Raw genomic sequence first — 23,999 nt, forward strand, 5'->3', positions numbered from 1 at the left:
CTGAGCATCCTCGTAGGAGCTGGGTGGGTCCAGATGATCCCAGGGAAGAAAGCACATCTTGTTGAACTTGTTTGTGTCCTACAAAATGCCTTAGAGGTTACAAAACAACAAAAGTGATTTTCCTTAAAAGGAAAGAAGAATCTTCTAGGTGCGGCCCTGAGGAGGCATTGGTCACAGGACAGCCTGGGCTGGAGGGTCCGAGTGGGACTTGGTGGGGGCATAACTAGAGGGGCTGAAGGGATACCCTTTGGCACTGTCCTGGAGTGTGTGTGTGTGAGTGGTGTGTGCACGGTCCCAGTCAAGGCTGCAGGAGGAACACTCAGAACTCTAGCACTCTGTGTCCCAGCATACAACAGGCACTCAGTCAATGTCTGCCGGCTCACTCTTGCACACTGGGAGCACTGGGAGGCAGAGTGGAACGGGTGTGGACACCCTTGGGTATCAGCGTATCTCACCCTCTCCTTTGTCCCTGCTCTTCACATTCACAGCTGAACAAGACATTACTTTTATTTATTTATTTATTTATTTAATTTTATTTTTTAGAGAGAAGGGGAGGGAGGGAGAGAAACAACTATGTGGGAGAGAAACATCCATTTATTGCCTCTCACACACCCTCAATCGGGGACCTGGCCTGCAACCTAGCCATGTGCCCTGACTGGAAATTGAACCCATGACCCTCCGGTTCACAGGCCAGCAATCATTCCACTGAGCCGCACCAGGCAGGGAAAAACATTACTTTTAAATGTCTAATGTTTGTAAAGCTAAATCCTGAGACCTCTACTCTTGGAATGCTCTGGTTAATTGGATTTCTGTTAACTGTTCATTAGTTTTTTTTTGTTAAAATAGACTTGTTTGAAATTTTATCAAGTTTTATGACATTTAAATCTAGTTTCTTGCTTTAGGAAAAAGGATCTCTTGGACATACCTATATTGTGCTTTGGTGACTCAGGACTCTGCAGTGTCTCCAGGGTGGGATTTGGAGCATCGAGGAACTCTCTGAGGATGGAGGATGAGCAGGAGGCTGAGTGGTGTGTGCACTGACCCAGGACTCCATTGTAAGAAGGTTTCTTTATACTCGTTCCAGATATAGTTAATGCTGTCTTGTAGCTGAGGATCGCTGTTAGCTGGATTCCTGTTAACCAAAATTGTTTTGGCCTGAGTTTTTGCAATGCTTGGCTCCCTTACTCAAGGGACAAAACTTAAAATGACTTCCACCGGGCTTCTCATCATTGGGACAAGTGAGATTTCCTTATGCATAGATAAACTATTTCTTGCAGGCTTACAATTCTCATTCCGGCTGTGCTCTTGAGAAGCGCTAATTCTACAGTAAAGTGCTGCCTGGGCGGCCACTTGAAATGAGGGCTACCATTTGTTCAAACTGTTTTCTAAGCCCATATTTCTCCTTTCAGGAATTGAAATAGTCAAGAGATCTGCTTCCCAAGATATGTATGAGGAACTGAAGTGTGTAAGGACAGGAAAATCTGCAAGATTCTCTTCAGTTTCATTTATACTGCAATTGACAAAATTACATGGTTTTGGGGTATTGGAAAGTTACTGTAAATGAATGAATGAAATTTTGAGTAGCCAAAACAAAGATGGATATGTAATAACATTTAAATCTATGTGGCCACAACTCCTAAACTTTGTTGCACATTAGAATCACCTGGGGAGGTTTTGAAAAACTGGGTGCTCAGGCTATACCCCAGACAAATTAAAATCTGGGGGTGGGCGCCAGACATTTGTATTTTTAAAAGATCCCTGGATGATTCCGAAGTTCAGCAAAGTTTAGAAACCAATAGAATATGGAATTATATGTGTAAGCAATTTGTAGGTATTACTTAAAGGACTCAATTTACAGAATAATTCACAGACATTATATATATTCACATTGAAAATGTTTCAACACTAAAATGTTACAAAAGTTCAAAAATATGAAAAAATACTTCAGTAAATTAAAAATTATTTTTTATTTGAAATATTGACAAACTATTACAATTCACTTCTTTTTACAAAGAGAATATCACCAATATTTATTTCCAGCACCAAACTCTTTTTGTAAGTACAGAAGCAGAAGAAATACTGAAAGATAAAAGGGAAGGAAGGATATAAACAAAGGAAAACTAAAATGATTATTTACTAAGAATTGCAAATGCTCATTTTCTGGGCACACCACAAAGTTCCTTTCTCTGCCCCTAGGACTTTATGTAATTTTCAGGGACATGATAGTAGAGAGCTCATGCTTTTAGTTTATCAAAATAAACCTGAGTGTTCCTTTTCCCAGCCCTCAGTGAAAACTGAGACTTTACTCATCTTTTTGAAAAAAGCAAGAGAGGGAGGGAGGAAGGAGGGAAGAAGGAAAGGAGGAGGAAGGAAGGAAAGAGAGAGAAGGAAAGTGGTGAGCCTGCCTGTCCTTTGAGTTGCTTTATGATTGAAAGGCCCCTCCTGATTGATCAGTTCTCTAACAGAATTTTGTGTGTTAGTAATGTAAACAATAATATAAAGGGAGCCACTCTAAATTGGAGCTGGAGATGCCATCCCAGAGGAACGGCCTTGCACATCTTATGTACCAAATCTTGGAATGTTAGAACTGGGCAAAATAATCGTTCGACTGAGCCTAGGGTAACGTTATGTCCCAAAAAACTGCAAAGATAACAAGAAAGCAGTTATTATGACTACTGGATTAAAAATTAAAAACATTCTTTAGCATTAACATCACTATGTTATGTGATCTGCACCAATAGAAATGCCTTCCTTCTATTGATGTAATTGTTCCCCTTCTCTTTCTCGTAAATACCCGTGGTCTTTGTCTCCTAATTGGAACACTATTTGGTTTTCTGCCGGAATCAGTGTGTCCGAAATAGCTATTCTCTTATGGATCTCAATAACTGCTTGTTGCCTCTCACTATGAAAGGCCTTTTTTTTTATTTTTAGGTTAACAGGAACATTCGCGGACTAGGTCAGCTGAGACTCCTGCTGCCTGTCTGGTAGAGGGAACAACTTACAATAACAAACACACACCAGACTTGGATGAGTTACCCGCCCCACAACCTGCAGTCCTGTTGGGGTCATTTAGTTCTTCAAACAGTCCTGTTTCTATAATCTCTTCCTGCCACGGTATGGGGACTGCACCTGTTGCAAACCTTTGGAAGAACTTCCCATCTTCATCATCAAATTCGACTCCCTGGACCTCAGAGAAATCTCCAATGTCATCAATGTCTTTGGCATAAACCACCGCAGGGTCTGGCACATATGGTGGTTCGACAAGGCCTGCTTCTAGGCGAGGGAAATTGATGGGTTTGAAGAAAGGGTGTTTCCTGGGGTCATCAGATTTTTCTCTGTGAAGAAAGGAGCCGGTCAGCCGGACACACAGAACAAACCAAAACAAGAAATGTTCTAATTGTACAAGGGGTGTAGCATACTTTCCCCATAACAAATTTCATTTTAATTACAAAAACAGTATAAGGACATAAAGAATAATTGAGAAAAATGATAACTTCAAAAATCACCCACAATTCCATCATATATGGACAGTAGCATTTTCATTGTTTGCAGACAGCTTCCACATGTAGGTGTGATTTCTCAGGAGTCTAGCAGTTGACATGACCTTTAGTCTTGGTGTTTCCACAAAACACCAACAAAAATCAATGGGGCTAGAACCAGCTTGCCTGCAACTTCCTGTCTGTGCCTCTTGCTCTGCCCTTTAGGGTCATATAGAACAAATTCATATGTCTCTTTCCACATGATCACCACTTACATTTTAAAAGACCACACTCACATCTCCTCACTCTTCACATGACATGATTTCTAGGAGCCCACCTACCTCCCCAAACTGCCCCAATAATCTTTAAAGACTTAAAAAAAATCCATTAGTAGTTTTTAGTAGCATGAATGAGCACGTTTGGTACTCAAGACTATGGTTATTGTGGTCAAATCTTCCTTATGTTAGAAATTTTTCTAATATTTGTCTCAGAATAAGGGAAAAAGTATATGTTCCCAACTGTGTAATCTCTTGTATTAGTTACCTATTGCTATGTATCAAATTGCCCCAACATTTAGTGGCTTAAAACAACAAACATTAATTATCTGTAGGTCAAGAATGTAGACATGGTTTAACTGAGTGCCTCTGGCTTAAAGTCTCTTGGGAGGTTGCAGTGGAGCTGTTGATCAGGGCTGTGGTCTCATCTGAAGGTTCCCCTGAGGTTGGGGGGAGGAATCTCCTTTTGAGCTCATTCACATGATTACTGGCAAGACACTCCATCCCTCACCATGTGAACCTCTCCACAGGGCTGCCTTGTAACATTGCTGGCTTTCCCCAGGGCAAATGGTCAAAGGAAGAGAGAGAGAGAGAAATAGAGAGTCCAAGACAGAAGGCACAGCACTTTTATTACCTAGTCTTGGAAATGACATTTTATTACTTCTGCCATATTCTGTTTATTAGGAAGAAGTCAGAAAGTCCAGCCCACCCACCTTAAAGGGAAGGAAGGATCATATTAGTGGTGGCTTACCACACACAAAAAAGTAAAAAGGGGGCTGTTTTGTGGCACCAGAGTCAATAAATTTTTTTCTTTTCCTTCTATATGAATAAATGTGTTGGTCTGACTAAACCATGCTTTCCTTTATGGAAGAAGTAAATTTCTGTCATAAATTAACTTTAATAAAAATTAATCACATTCATGGTCTTTCCTGTTACATTTTTCATTCCAGTTATTAAAAAGCTTTTAGGAAAAGGATTAAGGGCTTACCTCATATATCCCCTTAGAGACTCCCCACTACGTCATGTGATTACTAAAGCAGACTCTGCCCAGTAAGATGACACAATAGTGATGTTACTAACAATGGTGACAATAACTAACATTTATTCAGTGCCTACTCTCAGCTAATACAATGTTAAGCCCTTCACCTATGTTGTCACTTATTACCACCACAACAACCTGTTTTTAAATTGTATTTTTAACCTCTCTGGGCCTCTTCTGCATTCATAAATAGCTATGCATTTGAGAAAGCAAGGAAATAGAAGTGAATCTTTCAAAGGAAATATTGTCATAGAATGTTATTATGAAAAAGAGAAACTCAGTTGGATACATCTGATATCCAGCCCCATCCAGAAAAGCCATCCAGGCCTTCTAGGACTTTTCCCATTATAACCCAACTGAAAAGACAGAGATGGAGTGCTGCACCCAAGATATTACAAGGTTTCTCTTTCCTTCCAAAGGCCACCAAGTCTCCATCTAAAAGAAAGGAAAATGCAGGCTTTCCATCTATTAGAACCTATTGACCAATGACTGTGTGAGGAGTAAGAGCCTTGAGAGAGGGTTACTGAAATAAACTGAAGCTTTAAGGATATATATTTTAAAAGGTTTATTGAGGTATAATTTACATAGCAATATTCACCATTTTAAGGTATCAGATAGGTTGGGGTGTGGGTTTCAGATAGATTTTAAGTATGGCGGAACAAGGACAGAGCTAGAATTCCATCAATCGATTGCCTTTCATATGCATCCCAACCCATTGAGCTTTAATTAAAAAAAAAATTATTTATTTACTTTTAGAGAGAGGGGAAAGGAGAAAGAGAGGGAAAGGAACATCACTGTGTGGTTGCCTCTCACTCGCGCCCCCAACTGGGGACCTGATGTGCAACCTAGTCATGCTCCCTGACTGGGAATAAAACCAGCGACTCTTGGCTCGCAAGCCGACGCTCAATCCACTGACCACAGCAGCCAGGGCTGAGCTTTAATTTTTGAATAGATAATTTTTTCACATGGTCCAAAATTCAAAAGACAATAAAATATTATAGTGAAAATCCTCATTTGCGTTCCTAGCACCAACCCCTAATTTCCCTTTATTAGAGGCAGTCAATCCTATACATTCCTTGTATACACTGCTCAAAATAGCTTATGTAACTATTTAAATTATGTACTCTTTTTCTTCTTTTTTATGTTTGCTGTTTCACACCTCACTTTTTCACTTTAAAATATATTTTGGAGATTGTTTTATGTCGAGTGCTCATAGTGTTTGAAAGTATCAGAAATACTTAACCATTATTATTATGCAAATAATAATACTACTTGATCCCAAGGCTTTGTCATTAATCCAAAGTATTCTCCAAATCCCCATGGACAATGCTGGCACCACTAATCATCTCTATTTTATGGGAGTTTACCTGCTTCCTAAACGTTGCTCTGCTTTCTTAGCCAAGAAGAGTTTGCAAATATCTTTTGCTTCCTCTGTGAAGCTATCATGTTGGAACCTGACCTCTTCTTTCAGAGTTCTTCGCTTTAAATCCTCTTTACTGACTTTTTCCTTGTAATCTTTGAATGGTGTTCTTCCAGCAACCATTTCATAAATACTGCATCCCATTGCAAACCAGTCCACAGGATAGGAGTAACTCACTTTTTCCATTAGGATTTCAGGAGCCATGTAACCACTGGTTCCAGCCTGTAACACCAAAGCAAAAAGCAAAGAAAAATAAACAAACACTAATTTGAGTGTAATAGACTCTGATCGTCTATCCAAAACCATTTCTCCTTTTCTGTCCTTGTTAAGGAAACCCCATTTTACTTGGGGTGGTGATGTGTTTAACCTATTCTGTTCCCTGCATTCCCACGAGTCAGGGCAGGCCAGGAGATCCAGCTGGCCAATGAGAGAGAAAAATAACTTGGCTGAAATGCACAATAAAAGGGACTGCTCTTGAAGTGCGAAAATCACCTGGCCTCTCTTAGTCTCATCACCTCACCTGTAAGGTGAACAGTTCAAGTGGATTCTCTAAAATCCCCTAAATTCTGTCTGTTTTAAATCACAGACAATACAAAGTTAGATGCAATATTTTTTTATGGTTGAGTACTTTAGTGCTAATTTTGAATGTTCACATAATGTTGTCTAATCTACGATGTTTCTTACTCTATTTGCTATGCAGTAATATTAACATCACACATCTCAGTCTGTCTTTGCATTAAAAAATTAACAGTCATGGACTTCTGGCCAAGATGGAGGCCTCCACAACTAAGAAGGACTACAACTACCTCAAAACTAGAGACAACCAGAAGTTCCAGAAAATCGAGCTGCATCTAAGTCCAACAAAGATACAAAGAAGAAATATTCATCCAGACAGGTTTGGGGTGCAGAGCCGGAGTGGAGGGGATGCGGTGTGGTGGCAGCAGCGGCAGCAGCAGGCCAGAAGAAAGCGCAGTCACACATTTTAAAAGGTCGGAAGGGACAGCTGGGGAGTGCTCCCAGCACTAGACCAGACCACACCATTCACGTTTCCAGTGCCAGGGAAAATAAAGCCTCATTGTTTCTGATTGCATACCAGTGGGAGTGGGGGTGGAGGAAGAAATTGCCAGTCTCTCAATAGAGTCTGCTTGTTTAAAGGGCCCCATGGTCTTAGAATGTCTGCAGAACCCCCCACTCTGGGAACGACGGCCAGGGCAACACCTAAAGAGGCGCCACTCACATACAGAAGTGGGAGAAGTACCTGGAAAAGGGGTGAGTTCTAAGCAAGCGGCATTGATCCCCCTCAGACTCCTCCCCAACACACAACGCCACAACGTGGTGAAATGGGTCACCCTGTACTGATGAATATCAAAGGCTCCACTCCTTAAGTGTAACAGATGTGATAGCTCTACCTAAGACATAGAGACAAACACAGGAACCTGTCAAGATGAGGAGACAGAGAAGTATGGGCAAAAAGGTATAACAGATCAAGGTTCCAGTGGGAGAACTAAGCGATGAGGAGATAGACAACCTCACAGACAAGGAGATAGCGAACCTAACAGATGAAGAGTTCAAAACACTGGTGATAAAGATGCTCACAAGCTTGACAGATATGCTTGAGTATGGCAAACACGTAAGGGAAGAAGTGAAGGCTATGCTAAATGAAACGAAGGAAATCCACATAAAACCAATGGTGAAGGGAAGGAAACTGGGGTTCAAATTAATGATTTGGAATATAAGGAAGAAAAAACCAGTCAACCAATACAGAATGAGGAAACAAGAATTGAAAAAAATGAAGAGAGGCTTAGGAACCTCTGGGGCAACTTTAAACATGCCAACATCCAAATCATAGGGGTGCCAGAAAGAGAAGAGGAAGAACAAAAAATCGAAACCTTATATGAAAAAATAATGAAAAAAACTTCCCAAATTTGGCAAAAGAAATAGACATACGAGTCCAGGAAGCACAGAGAGTTTCAAACAAGCTAGACCCAAGGAGGACCACACCAAGACACATCATAATTAAAATGCCGAAGTTTCAAAATAAAGAGAGAATCTTAAAGGCAGCAAGAGAAAAGAAGAGAGTTGCCTAAAAAGGGGTGCCTATTAGACTGTCAGCTTATTTCTCAAAAGAAACTTTGCAGGCAAGAAGAGACTGGCAAGAAGTATTCAATGTGATGAAAAGCAAGGACCTACAACCAAGATTACTCTATCCAGCAAAGCTAACATTTAGAATGGAAGGGCAGATGAAGGGCTTCCCAGACAAGGCAAAACTAAAGGAGTTCATCATCACCAAGCCATTATTATATGAAATGTCAAAGGGACTTACTTAAGAAAAAGAAGATCAAAATTATGAACATTAAAATGACAACAAACACAACTATCAACAACTGAATCTAAAAAATAAAAACAAAATCTAACTAAGCAAACCAGAATAGAAACAGAATCATAGGTATGGGGATCATTTAGAGGGCTATCAGCTAGGAGGGGGAAGGGTGAGACACGGGGAAATGGTGCAGGGACTAAGAAGCATAATTGGTTGGTACAAAATAGACAGGGGGAGTTAAGAGTAATACGTATAGGAAAGGGTGAAGCCAAAGAACTTATATGCACAATCCATGGTCATGAACTAAGGCGGGGGGGGGGGGGGCGTTTGCATTCCTAGAGGGAAGGGGGTTACTGGGCAGAGGAGAGCAAAGGGAAAATAATATTGGGACTATGGTAACAACATAATCAATAAAATATACTAAGAAAAAAAATTAACAGTCATTTTAATCTAGAGAATCCCACACATGAAACTAGTTAACATGCATGACTATATATTTTAAGCACACTTCTGACAATACATTTTTAACCACTGGGTTAAACAAAAAATGTATATATATAATATTCATATTTATTTATTTTTGTAAAATACATATGATATAAAATTTATCATCTTAATCATTTTTTAAATGTACAGTTAAAGAGAATTAAGTACATTCACACCACCATGCAACAAATCTCCAAAACTGCAAAACTGAAACTCTATTACCCATTAAACAATAATTACTCAGCCCCTGGTGACCACTTTCTGTCTCTAGGAATTTTACTACTCTAGGGACCTTCTAGAACTGAAATCATGCAGTATTTGTCTTTTTTTTTGTGACTATGTGTGATTTCAATACATTCATTTATTCAACAAATTTTTAATGAAGACCTACAACATACCTTGTAATGATTAAATATATATTTACATTATAGTATGTTTTCCCCAAAATTAAATTGATTTTGATTAAAGTATAATGTGTAACATCTATGGCAGTAAAAATGCAAATAAAGAGCTCTGGCCAGGTAGCTAACTTCGTTAGAGCATCGTTCCAATACGTCAAGGTGACAGGTTTGATCCCTGGTCAGGATACGTAAGTGGAATAACAAATAGATGTTTCTCTCTCTCAAATCAATAAATAAAAATTTTAAAAATGCAAACAAAGAACACCTTAAAATGACAATGAGTTTATATTAGTTCATAAAAATGATAATATGAATTATTGACAGAGTTGTGAGAAAAAAAATGTGCTCTGTAAACTGACCCAGACTTTTAGGAGAGCAGTAAGATTTAGAGCAATAGAAAGTCAGATGTACCAACAGTTTCTGACCTTCAACCAGGTTACTTAACTTCGGAGTATGTACCCCAAAGAAATGAGTCAGAAGGGAAAAAAGGGGATCTATTTCAAGATATACTTAGCTGCATTATTCATAATGATCACAAGTTGGAAACACCCACAATGCCCATCAATAAAGACAAAAGACCAAAGCCTAGTGTTGATATCAAGAAATTTATATATGTAATGGGTTTCGCATACTGATTATTAATATGCATTTCAATACATGAAAAAGGATGGAAAGTGTTTTAGCTATTTCTTATGTGATATTTTCTAATTGCTTAAGTATATTTTATGTGCTTTAGGAATATTGCTTTTCTAATAATTTTGCATGGATAACAAGAAAAAAAGTTAAATGACCCAAGCACTAATGAGGAGTAATTGACTTGTACAAGAAAATCCTGGAAGTGACTGGGGTCTGACAGGCTGGGCATGAGTCAGCACGGCACTGCTGTCTTCACAGAAGCAGCGTGTGTCACATGTAATTTGGGTGACCATATATTCCAGTTCGCCTGGGAACAGTCCCAGTTTACATCAGTTGTCCCAGTGTCTTGTCTAGTTTTGCATTTGCCCAGACAAAAGGGTATTATTGTAGGCTACTTTGAGGCCCAGGCTATAATTACTCATCTTTGTATCCAAACCAGCTACTTACTGCCTCACTTGGTGCATTCCCAACAAAATGTTTGTCACACAAACAACCGTAAAGGTGGTAACTGGATGTCTTCCGTTCACTACTGAGCCATGCCCTGAAGTGAGTTCTAGGGATACCAAGCCATATAAGGCTTGGCTCCTGCCCTCGAGAGCTGGTTGAGACAGACAGGACAAAAGGTTAATTTGGTCAAGTAGGGTAAATGCCATATGGGATGCTTATAAAGCAAACACAGAGTGTGTGTGTGTGTGTGTGTGTGTGTAAATACCTCACTGAATAGCAACACCTGAGCAGAATCATGAGAGAAGAATGTGTCACTAATGGGCATATGCAAGAGATGAACTCAAGAAACATGTGAGGTGTTCAGGAGACTTGAAGAAATTTGGCACTTCGGAATGTAAGGTCCATGGGATGCAATGGTAGGAGGAGGGACTGGAGGGGAGATGTGGATGAGTCTGAGAAACGTTGTAAGCCGCGGCAGCAAAAGGCTATTCCCAGTCTTCCTTTTCCCTTATAGCCTTCTATTAGAGAGGCCAGAAGGCTAAGTACTCCACCTCCCAGCATTCTTTGCATCTCGGGTGGTCATGTGATATGAGCAAGGTGAAGGTGCTGAGGGTTGGGAGAAAGAAAGGAAGTTCATGTGGAAATACATAAAAGATCTGATGGGTTAATGGATCAACAGAGGGATGGATAACAGATATAAACTGGGACTGTCCCAGGCAAACTGGAATATATGGTCACCCAAATTACATATTACATACATTGTTCTGTACCCCTGTCCACTCCCACTGCCCCAGGAAATATCCTTAGACCTTGTATCATTTGTAAGTATTTCATTATAAATCTCTAAGAAATAAGCTTGCTTTAAAAAATCCAAAAAACAAGCACTACAATACCATTATCACTTAAAAATAACAATAATTCTTTAATATTATCAAATATCAGGACATGTTAACACTTTTCCAGTTGTCCTGTAAATTTGTTCTCTAAACAGTTTGTTTAAATTTGGACTCAAATATGCTTCATACTATGTGATTGATTGATGTATCTCTTAAATCTCTGTGAATATATCAGTTCTTCCTTTGTCTGTTACTAGCCCCTGTAAGTTTTTAATGGAAAAAAAACTATCTAAACTGTAGAATGTGCCACAGTCAGGTTTTGCTGACTGCACCTCTGTGGTATCATTTAACTTGATCCTTTGTTTTTTGTATTTTCTGTACATTCATAGTTAGATCTAGAGGCTGAATTTTTCTACTGAACTATTTATTTCTGAAGATAAGTTTTTATTAACATGTAATTAACATAAATTAATGTGCACAGATCTCATTCAGCTAAATAAATTTTGATAATTGAATATACCCACGTGAATGCCACCAAAACAAGATACAGCACATTTTCATCCAAGTCAGTTCCCTACGCCCCTTCTAGTGCCTTCTCCTCCCCACGTCCCACACAACCACTTTCAGATTTCTGTCACCATCAATTAGTTTTGTCTGTTCTTGGATTTCATATAAATGGAATTGAATGTTATATACATTTTTGTGTCTGACTTCTTTTTTTAGATACTGTTTTTAAGATTCATGTATGTTGTACAAAACATATTAGTTTTTTTTTTTATTTCCAAATATCCTTGCTTTTCTCTGAATGTTCCTTATTTTAGAGCACATGTTCTTGTTTCATGGATGCAATGTCTTCTCTTAAATCTCAAAGGATATTAAATAAGTTTTAAAAAATGGTCTCTCCTAGTTTCTGCATTGTTTCTGTTTTCTACAAGTTTCTTTCTTCTGGTTTTGTTTTTTTATTTTTGGCATTGTCTTTCATTTTAGAGAGTTTTTGAAATGACAAGCGATCTTTGACTATTTGTTCACACGTAAGAGCGCAGCACTATAAAGTTAACAAGAAGCCAGCTGGTCAATGGATGGGCTGCACTGTAGGGTGATCCTGCCAGTCCATTTCAGTGGGGACCTCACCTGTGATTCTCCATTGGCCTTTTTTGTTAGACTGTTCAGTTCCCTTATAGAAAGCCTCCAATATCCTGCCTGGGAGGTGTCAGTTTGCTCACTGTCATTCTGGCAGCCGAGGTGGTGAAGGGTCTAAGGGTCTCCCTGTATATAGTATTTCACTGTCCTTAACTCTCAGTTGGGCTCTATGTTCCTATCCAGCCTCTGTCTGGTTCAGTCTCTTCTGCTGGGTTGGGAGAGGCACAAAGAAAGAGCACAAACAGCATCCAACTGCAGTTCAGACGGCGGTGATTGGTAAGTTCTACTCAACAACATTTACCGTGAACTTGCTCCGTGTGTGGCACGCTTCCAGTGAGCAAATTTCAGAGGTGAGTGACTTTAAGGATTAAAATCACTGATCAGGACACCAGATAAACATCAGTTGCTCAGTGGAAGCTGCAAAGTAAAAGTAGAGAACTTGCCTTGTCCTGAGAAAGGACGGTGAGACACGTGCCGGGAGAGAAATGAGAAATAATAACGGACAGTACTTACTGAGTGCTTATTACATGCTCAATATTTTCTCAAGTGCTTTACATGAATTTCTTGTTTAAGCTTCCTGATAATCTTATGAGATGGAGCCTGTTTTATCTCCCATTTTGCAGGCTAGAAACCTGAACTGCAGAGAGGTTAAATCTCGCTCAAGGTCACTCACCCAAGATTCACACCCAGGTCTGCACTGTGACCCACTGCATTACACTGCCTCAACAGAAGTAGGTGAGGTGGCTTTTTCTTACCCCTCTACTTCTCCTTCAGGATTCATTTTCTCCCTTTAGAGCCCCTCCTTCTGTCTCCCCATTTGCCACATCCTTAAGTGCTCGCCTTGGTCCATTCTTGCTGAGGCTGCTTCCCTTCCCCTTTTCCCAAGTTCTCCATTCTTTGCCTGTATCTCTGCTCACCAGAGGCTGGCTGGGCTGGCTGCTCCACATGAAGGCTGCTGGGAGGCGAGGGTGGGCGGTACTCTGGGAACACATTGCTTGCTCCCTCCCCAAGGAAATGAATGAAGAATTGGCCGCCTCTTTACAGCTCTATAGCCTGTTGGTGTAGTGGAAAAGGCAGGAGACAGCAGAGTAGCCCGAGATACATTCCAAATAATTTTCAGGACTAAATTTGCCTCTTGGCCCTAAGGACAGAAAATGTTGTGGTGGAATTTGGAAGGGCACCACCTCCTTGAAGAGTGGAGGTATCTCACAGAGGAGAAGAATGGAATGAGAGGCGCACGCTGGAGTCTAAGCACCCAAATTCCATCGCAACCTCCAGCTGAAAAAATTAATTGCCTGCCCTTTGTGCCGATTATCTTCTGCATGTGAACGGCCTCCTCAGAGCAGGGTGGGAGGAGAGAACGGGCCAAGCAGCATGGGGCAGGGTCCAACCAAGCTGACCTCCCTGGCTCAGTTTAACTCCCGCAGTTACAAAGGGCCCCTGCATATCAATCTCTGTGCCATCAAAACAGTTGCTTTCAGTACTTGTGACCAGACTGCCATTGCCAGGGCTGCAGGGATCACTCAAGTGTCAGCAGCCACAGAACTCTTAGTGGAGGTTTTTGTGTGTGGTTTGTCTGTTTTTTGTTTTGTTTTTTTTCTTTTGCTTCATTTTATTTTGCTTTTGGTTTTATAGTACCCTTTGGCAGACTCACACAGTCAGCACCTGGTTAGGCAAAACAGTGTATATCCAGCATCGCAGGTCCTTGAGCATTAGACCTCACAGGGTTGAGGGTGCCTAGTGACCGTCCTCTTCCCTACTGTCATCCCCCCACCACGGGAGGGGGGCAGCAAGAAGTCCGTCTACCACGGTCATTGTATGTGGATTGCTAGGTTCCATCAGGGCCATCTGTCACCTACAGGTGTCCAGACATTGAAGGCGGTGGACACCCTAAGGTGGGATCAGGATCAGAGCCAGTCTGTTGGGACCTGTGCCGATACCCTTGACATTGCTGGTTTCCACCCACCCGGTTGCTGTTGTCACTCTCACCCCTGGGTCGCAGGGGCTAAGTGGCAGGGCCCAGGTTGGGTGGATTCTGCACCCAGGGCAGTTCCAACATAGACTGTGACCTTGGAGATGATGAAAACAGGGAGGGGCCTTTCGGTGGATCTGAGAGGGCACAGTTCACTTCTTAATAGTTTTATACATCCATAAAAAGTGTGTGGGTGTGCACCTGCACGTATGTGAAGGTTCTTCAAGGTCAAGGTCAGGAGTAAACTTCCAGCTTTCACTGAATTCGAAAAGTTGGCAACCTTCAATTCCATCATTAGAAGAAATACTGGTGTCATGCCCCTGGTGTGTCCAGGCCAGGCTGGATCTGATGACCAGGTGGGGAGAAACCCAGAAAAGGAAGCTCTCTCTGTGTTTTCAGGCGGCCGGGCCTTAGCATCGGCCCTGCGAACTGTCCAGTGTAGCAAGAAACGGCCTGCGAATGTCTCTCCCCCCGCTCCGCCCCCCAGCTCATCACAAACCAGATCCACTCGACAGCACAATCCAAACAGAAGAGGGAATCAGAATGTACATCTTTTGTTTGCCGTGGCAGGAGAACTGTTGAGCAGAGGAAAAAAACAAGCTGAGCTTAGCGCTATCAGCTGTTTCCTGGGGCTCGCTCCTTCCTTCCTCCGAGGGGGGCCTGGCCGCTTTGTTCTCGTTCCCAGTTGCTCCTCTGCGCCTTTAAGCGGTGGCCTTTGCAGACCTCAGAGGAATGCAGCCGGAGACCCCAGGGGACTTAGCTGCGAGGCCCCGCCCCTGTGTTCTGGGCCCCGCGCTGCAGCCTCCACAGTGCTGGCTTGCTCACCCGGGCCCCCGTTTTACTCCTCTCCCACCTGCCTGCGGGTCTCTTACCGCCTGCCACTTCTGGCTGGGGAACAGGAGCCTCACCAGAGGTGGCTTCCTGCTCTTTCTGACACCCGTGGGAGGACACAGTTTCAGAGAGCCCCCACAGGGGACCCAAAAGAGGGGTCCCTGCAATAATGGTTTGTGAGTTATAAAGCCTGGTGTGTCAGTCTGCTGTGGTTCAGATCCCAGCTTTACCAATTATTAGCTGGTCACCTGGTACCAGTTACTCAACCTCTCTGAGCCTCACAGCTCTTACCTCATTGGACTGTGATGAAGATGAGAGTGATGAGGCACACTGGGGTGCCTTCCAAAAGCCTGATACATATCAAGGCGCTCAGTAGGTTAGCACTGATGGTCATCGAGCCTGGGTTTTGGTTGTCTCAGGCAGAGCAGCTGTGCCAGAAGGAAAACCCAGAAGCCTCTAAGACTCTACCGGATTGAAAAACAGGCCTGGCACATATTCAGAGATCAATACAGTAGTTGTGATTCTTCCAGTGAAGTGTGTTCTTTGGTGGTTTCATGTTCTGTAAATCCATCCAGCAGCGGGCTGAGGCATATTTTCCATGGTGCCTGCAAGATGCTCCAAATAAAACCACAAGTGAAGGTCCACGAGGCTGAGGGAGCAAGACAACTGTGTGTGCCTGCTCGGCTCTGCCTAGAGGTGATCTGCACCCTCGCCCACTCCCCCCACCCTGGGGTGCAGCCGGGGGCTCCTGCTGGCTCCCCGTGCCTTTCAGAGGACAAAGCACAGCTGCAAAGGTCACTGGAGCAGTTACAGTGCCTGTGAGATGAGGCGGAAACAATGCAACAGTGGGGATGGGGACAGATGGGGTGGCACTTGGCTTCTTGTAGAATAATCAAAACAGTCATTTCTTGATTGCCTAGCAAGTAGCTGACCCTCCGCTAGGCATTTATCTACCTTGTTTCTTAATCTTCTCATCAAGCCTAAGAGGCAGGTGGTGTTAACCAGGCTGAGAGGAGGCATGGCTTGTCTGGGGGCACATGCAGAGCTATGGCCAGCCAACGAGGCTTCTAGAAGAAGGCACTTTGCATGTCATGGTGTGTGGAGCATGGGCTGGCCGTCAGTCCTCACTGTCCCCCGTGAGGGGTCAGCCTGTGCGTCTGTACACAGCAGCCATAGTAAGTGGCAGACCCATTGGCACACTCGTGCTCCTTCCATCTCATGATCCTGCGGACTATATTTCATCAGCTGCACTTGACCTGAATGGATGTTCTGAGCTTCCAATACGTGTCTATATCAAGTTAGATGATGCAGCAACCTTTTGGTCCCTGGGTCACATCATGTTGCATGACAGGTCCCTCCGGGGCGCCGTGCAGGCCTTCTGGCCCTCTCCTCACCTCCACAGTTGACTTGATGATGTGCTGGCCCACTCACTTCCCAAGCCCTCTGCTTCACCTCCTCCCTGTCCTGATTTGTCACTTCCAATCCTGAAAGCCTTCAGTGGCTCCCAACACCCTTGGCATGGGGTTCAAATGCCCTTGTCTGACTCCTCCAGCCTCATAGGGTCTGGTATCTCTATTTGTACTTTTTGTCACCCCTCACACCCTGTGACTCCACACTCCGTTCTGTGATTGAATTCACATTCTCATTTCATGACTTGACCTTGGCCAGGGTTTTCAATTGTGGCACCATGGACACTGGGGGCCAGCTCATTCTTTGGGGATTAGCGCTGTGCTGGGCATTATAAGACATTGGCAGCATCCCTGGCCTCTACCCACTAGTTGCCAGTAGCAACTCTTCAGTCATGACAACCAAAACTATCTCCAGACATTGCTAAATGTCCCCTGGGGACCCCAATCGCCCCCAGTTGAGGACCACTGACCTATGCTGATCCCTTGACTGCCTAGCTTCTGTTTGTCTTGTGTTGACTTGGTTGTCATTTCCTCCTGGAAGCCCTTTCTGACCCCATGTCCCCAAGCCAGGCTGGGTACCCTCCTATGCACCCAACTTGGACAGCTCTGACCACACTGCATTGTCACTGCCCTTTTACTAGTGGCTCTCTTGCCCATCCTGGGGCTTTGTGAAGGCAGGCATTTGTTTGCTTGGTTCCCTGTTGTACTCAAGGTCCGGCCAAGTCTGCACCAGCAACAAAATGTCACCTAATAAATCACCTCAGACACCCCTCTTTCCCTTACCCCATATCCAAGGCATCACTGAGGCCTGTTCATTCTGAGGTCCCCTCCCAGTTTATGCATTGCTCTCTGTATCCACCCTCCACCCCCTCTGTGGGCTGAGCTGCCATCATCTCTCACCTGGATGACAAATGACCACAATCCACCTGAAAGCCCCTCTGATATGTTCTCACTTCTGATGGAGTGATTTTTTCAAAACAGAATTCTGAGGATGTTGCCCCTTTGGTTAAATCCTCTCAAAGGTTTTTTGGTTCTCTTAGGCAAAACACCAGTCCTTTACATGGCCCACAATGCCAGGCTTGGTGTGGCCCCTGCTGCCTCTCCAGCTTCATTTGAACCACATTTCCTCTTGCTTCATGCTTTTCATTTCCTGGCTCCCTTTCACTTTCCCCTAAGCAACAGGTACTTTGCACCAGCTAATCCCATTGCCTGACGTGCTCTGTCCAGATCCCCAATTCAGGTTCTTGGCTGCCGCTCCCTGGCTGCTGGGACCAGGGCCAGCTAGTGCAGTTGAACAGGGCCCTGTGCTCATAAGCAACCCTCTGCTGTGGTTTAATGATGTTCGGCTGCAGGAAGCTTTATTGAGGGAAAAATGTGAGGATAAATTCACACACGGTGAAGTGGTAGTGGGGTAGTGTGACCATGGCTGCTTTTGTAGCTGGGCCTATAGTCTCTTGGAGCCATGTCTGGGGTCTGCTAGGCACTGCCCAGCACTTGCACCAGCAGCACAGGCTATAGGACATCTCTGCAGGACTTGAGCTCGGTCACAGCCACCTTGGCATCTGCATTGACATCGTGCTTGCCCAGGGGCCCCTCACACAGTCCTCTAGGGACCCCACCAGCAGCGTTCGTAGGACATCCGTGAAGATCTCATTGTTGTCCTCCCCTGTGGCCCGCCTGCAGGTGCAGAGCAAGGTGAGGTCCACCAGCAGGATGCAGCTGCTCCCCTGCATAGCAGACAGCAGAGGTTTTGAAGGCTGTCTTGACAAATTTTTGAATTTGTAGTTTGTAAGTTAAATCCCATGAGACAATGGAGTATGCGTCCAGGTCTTGGTGCCTCCGCTTGCACGTGTAGAATCCTACCTGCTGTCACCTTCCTGCCTCCCAGTGATGGGTTCTTGGCTATCTGCTCCCCAGTCTCTGCTCAGCAACTGTTGCTACCCTCTGCCCCTGGTGGGGGCCTGAACCCAGCTGCAGGGAGGGCTTGGGTCAGCCAACTGCTTCCTCAGGTCCAGTTGTGGGATGGGGCCCTGGGCATCTGCGAGGGTCTCCACTCATGCCTCACGTATCTCCAAGCCTGAGAGAGTGTGACATTAAATAATAAAAAACAAAAAACCCACTATGACTAGTTGAAAGATTGAATATGGAAGAGAGGAGAAAGCTTTTTCCTGATATATCTGAATAAGGGGCCCCACATTTTCTTCTTGCCATGAGCCCCCAAAATTATGTAACCATCCCTGGCTGGGACCATTGACTGCTGATGGCTCATAGCTGCACCCAACCCTGGGAATTGTCCTCTGCAGCAGGGAACTGCCTCGCCCAAGTTCTTCCATTCTGGCAGCTGGCCAAGGTCACTGATTGGCTTATGGAGGAATATAAAAGCCTGGACCCCACCTTGACTTGGGACATTTGGCAGAACCTTGCCAATTCCAAAGCTTGCTGAAGGACTGCCTCATTGTGGGTCAACTTTTCTCTTTGCCCAATCATGCCTTCCACATGCACATATCTCATGGAAGTGCACCCTAATAAATCTCCCACGTGTAAATCTGTCTCAAAGTCCATTTCCAGGGAACCTAGCTCAATGAATATGGCCACAAAATAAAGGAAGAAATGAAGGCTACACTAAGTGAAATAAAGAAAAATATACTGGGAACCAACAGTGAAGGGAAGGAAGCTGGGGTTCAAATCAATAATTTGGAACAAAAGAAAGAAAGAAACAATCAACCTGTACAGAACGGAGAATAAGAATTAAAAAAAAAAAAAAAATGAGAAGAGGCTTAGAAACCTCTGGAACAACTTTAAATGTCCCAACATCCAAACAATAGAGGTGCCAGAAGAGGAAAAGCAAGAAATTGAAAACTTATTTTAAAAAATAATGAAAGAAAACTTCCCTAATTTGGCAAAGGGAAATAGGAAGTACAGACCAAACAAGATGAATCCAAAGAGGACCACACCAAGATGCATCATAATTAAATGTTAAAGCTTAAAGATAAAGAAATAATCTTAAAAGCAACAAGAGAAAAGCAGAGAGTTACCTACAAGGGAGTTCCCATAAGACTGTCAGCTGATTTCTCAAAAGAAACTTTGCAGGCTAGAAGGGACTGGCAAGAAGTGTTCAAAGTGATGAAAAGCAAGAACCTACAACCAAGATTACTCTATCCAGCGAGGCTATCATTTAGAATGGAAGGGCAGATAAAGTGCTTCCCAGACATGGTAAAGTTAAAGGAATTCATCATCATCAAGCCATCATGAAATGTTAAAGGGGCTTATTTAAGAAAAAGAAGATCAAAACTGTGAAGAGTAAAATGACAACAACCAACAATCAACAACTGAATCTAAAAAATCAAAACAAAAACAAACTAAACAAACAACCAAAACAGGAACAGAATCATAGATATGGAGATCATTTGGAGGGTTATCAGCTGGGAGGGAAAAGGGGGAGAGTGGGGGAAAAGGTGCAGGTATTAAGAAGCATAATTGGTGATACAAAATAGACAGGGGGAATGTTAAGAATAGTATAGGAAATGGAGAAGCCAAAGAACTTATATGCACAACCCGTGGACATGAACTAAGGAGAGTAATGCTGGAGGGAAGGCGGGTACTGGGCAGAGGGGGGCCAAGGGAGGAAAACTGGGACAACTGTAATAGCATAATCAATAAAATACAAATTAAAAATTTCAAAAAGAAAATATTTTAGAACAGGATCATAATGGTTGTGATGTGTGTAGGTGTTAACTTCTGTTGAAATACATTCAGTGATCTTTAAAAAATCACATATTCAATGTGTCTATAGCACTGTATTCAGTATAAAAGAGGCTTTAAAAGAAATATAACAATGCCCAACCTTTGTCACTTATCCTTTTGAATGTAAGGAGTTGGTCAGAGGCTTCAAGGCAGGACAAGGTAACCCAGCATATGCAAACTTTTGGGTCATTATTTTAACTTTATTCCCACTCCTGTCTTAGTTCTAAGGACTCGTATTCCACGCAGTTTGAAGGTCACTGTTCTCCATATGGAATGCTGAATCTGAAAAGTCCCAGCATGAGCTCCACTGCCCAATTTTCCTATTATATTCTCCTGGAGTCTCTAAGATGTGATGTGAATTTGTTTTATTGTGTGCGTGTAGATGTCAGCTGGGAACAGGCAGGCACACTTATCACATTTATTACAAGGGAACTTAGACCGTGGCTGGGACCATGGTGAATGACATTGTGCCTGTGTGTGCAGCTCTGAGACTTAGTCGCATTGTTCTTTGTGTAGGTGAGGCTGCTTGTCTTCCGAAGTCTTAACTGGGTCAGTGGGCCAGCCAGACTTGTGGCTGGTGTCCACATCGGACCAGACACTAATGCACTTATTCTGAGTTTTCCTGAGTGGAGAGCCTTTTACAGCATTGAAAACCATAGGCCACATCTGCCCTGTGTGGAAACTGAACAAGGTGGAGTAAAAACGGTAAGTGCCCTTGAATCTGACATAACTGGTTCTTATAACATCCTAGTGATGGGACTTTGGGTGGGTAACTTAACCTCTCTTGAGTCTCAATTTCTCCATCTGCAAAATGGAGCTAAAACTAGTCCCTACTTCATTGAAGCTTTTATAAGGGATCTAGATTCCATTACCATTTGATTAAGAGGTCAGAAAGCTTCTGAACTTTTTAAATCATTGAGGTAACTGCAGTTATGAGAGGCATTCACTGTTTTTGCCTAACTGACATTTATTTCCCATTCTCTTTCATCCTGATTTTCCTCTGGAGACTGCATTTCTCTGCTGTGAGTTCATAGGATTTAGATGGGACAGACCTTCTCCCTGGCTCCTGGGAACAGCAGTGCTCTCAGCCTGGCCAGTAGAACTGGTTGCGGGTGAGCACGTGACATGAGTTATCCATTAAGAGTCTTCCCTAGGAATTGTGAAGGCGCTGATTATGAAGAAGTGTTTTCTTTCCACAGGGGTTGCTCAGTTGGCAGGATATGTGTGGAGCTGCTGGGGGCCTCTAAGTGAGGAGGGCCTGCCTGACAGTGAGGTCAACACTGAGGAGATCAGAGCTTGGAAACAGAGGGACAGATTTCCAGGGACACTGCTCAGACACCTGGGTAGCAGGTCAAGCCTCTGGGCTTGCAAAACATTGATTTCATTTTCCTAACGTTTTTTGTCCCATAATGACTGAAAGTCCCATAAATCATAATAACTTCTATATATTAATCTTTTGAGTTTACAAGTCTTTTCCTCCAAATAATCCAAAGATGATCTCATTGACTCATAGAGATTTACAATGTCCTAGGACCTGCTTGAGATGGCAGACACGGTGAATCAATGACACAGCTGGAACGTAGCCCAGTGCTCCTAAGCATCCCTGCCTCCCCTCCCATGTTTATCTCAGTCTTTCCAAACTCAGGCAGAGTCACCCAGTGCCTTTCCTCCCCTGAAATGCCTCCTTCAGTCACCACATTCCCGGGGTAGGTTTGGTACCTCCTTGTTCCCTCCACTAAGAGCAGCCACGTTTTGGGAGGAGTAAGTACAGACATGGATGTTGATGAAACCTAGTGAGAGGCCAGGAGGCTGAGTGTTCAGACCTAAGATTATTAACAGCCCAGGGAAGTACCTCAACCCTCATTATCTCACATGTGGATCATTACAGTAACTTTTTGAGGGTCCTGCTTTCTCCCCAAGCGCAGACTTTTTCTCCTTCAATGTATCTTATACAGTGTCAGAGTCATCTTCCTAAAGAATCACTTTGGTCATGTCTCTTTCCTGTTGAAAAACCTTTAATGGCTTCCTACTGCCTACAGAACAATGTCAGTTAGGGCCCCACAGTAGCCTGAAAAGACCTGTGCCCCTCCAGAGAGGCCCAGCTTCTACCCAGGGAAGAGTTACCCACTTGGAAGAATAACATCCAGAGTTCCAAATTCTATTACAGTCTCAAGTTCTAGTATAATAGATGGTAGGCCTTCTGAGCCCTGTTGGAAAGGAAAACATTGTCCCTTTAACAATGTTCAGCACTTTGCTATCTTCTCCATTAATTCTGATGCAGTCATACAAAAATTTTTTTTGGCCTGGTTGCCTTCCTTTATTAATGATTTGTATGAGTTTTCTATTGCTGTGTAACAAATGAACACAGACTTAGCAATTTAAAACAACACCCACTTATTAGCTCACAGTTCTATAGGTCAGAAGTTTGGGCACAGCATGGTGGGTTTCTTTGGCCAGGATCTCACAAGGCCAAAGTCAAGATGTCTGGTGAGCTGCATTCTCATCTGGAGCTCAGGATTATCTTCCAAGTTCACATGGTTATGGAAGAATTCAGTTCATTATGGTTGTAGGACTCAGGTCCCTGTTCTCTTATTGGCTGTCAGCCAGATGCAGCTCTCAGCTCCTTGCCACATGGTTCTTTCCATCTTCAAAGCCAGCGATGGTGTGTTGAAGCCCTCTCATGCTTTACATTTCTGATTTCTGCTGTTGCTGACCTTCATGCTCATCTTTAAAGGACTCACAGGATTAGGTCAGGCCACCCGAATAATTTCTCTTTTGAATCACTCAGAGTCAACTGATCAGTAATCTTAATCATATCTTGAAAACCCATTTGGTCTTATAATGTAATATAATCATAGGAATGATATATTAATTCACAGGTCCTGCCCACACTCAAGAGGAGGAAATTATATAAGGGCAAAGGTCATCAGAGGTCATTTTACAATTCTGCCTACCACACCATTGTAACAGTTATTGGTTTTTTTTTTTTTTTTAGGTTTATTTTATTCTCACTCAAGAGAGAGGGGAAGAAACATTGTTGCCAGAGAGAAACACTGACTGGCTGCCCCCTGCATGCACCTCAACCAGGAATCAAGCCCTCAACCTGGACATGTGCCCAGACTGGGAGTCAAACCGGCAGCTTTTTAGTTACAGGATGACACTCCAACCAACTGAGTCATGCCAGCCATTATTTTTTAGTTTTGATAGCTATGTTTGTAAATAGCTGAATGCAATTTCCTAGATCTTATCAATATATTTTTCCCGAGAAACAAGATGGCGGAGGAGTAAGTGGAAGCTACACTAACTTCCTCCTAGAACTAGTCTGGATTTACAATGTAATTTTGGAGAAATCATCTGGAATAACGAACCGAACACCAGCTGGAGAGAAGTCTTATAACCACGGAGAGACAGAAAAGGCCGCTACATCACAACGTGACCGGTAGGGAGTGCGGAGACGTGGAAGGGCTGGCTGGGCTCCCACGGGTGGCAGCTGAAGGGGCTGAGAAACAGCTCAGCAGCCGGGGATTCCCCCTGAGAAGGGCAGGGTCTAAACCCCCAGCTGGG

The 23,999-nt window shown here is 43.2% G+C and overlaps 1 protein-coding gene across 1 annotated transcript in view; it reads right to left on the bottom strand.

Moving 5' to 3' along the window:
• Positions 1-2,942: 2,942 nt before the first annotated feature.
• Positions 2,943-23,999, bottom strand: part of GRK7 (G protein-coupled receptor kinase 7) — a 29,725-nt gene continuing 8,668 nt past the window's right edge. The window contains exons 3-4 of the mRNA XM_090282971.1: positions 6,161-6,435; positions 2,943-3,335 (exon numbers count right to left, since the gene is read on the bottom strand). Coding sequence (XP_090139097.1) covers positions 2,999-3,335; positions 6,161-6,435 — 612 coding nt within the window. The 3' untranslated portion in view covers positions 2,943-2,998. The remainder of the gene's footprint in view (positions 3,336-6,160; positions 6,436-23,999) is intronic.

The sequence above is a fragment of the Furipterus horrens genome, unplaced genomic scaffold (assembly GCF_987537825.1).
Source record: "Furipterus horrens unplaced genomic scaffold, mFurHor1.1.pri manual_scaffold_7, whole genome shotgun sequence".
NCBI classification, from domain to species: domain Eukaryota; kingdom Metazoa; phylum Chordata; class Mammalia; order Chiroptera; family Furipteridae; genus Furipterus; species Furipterus horrens.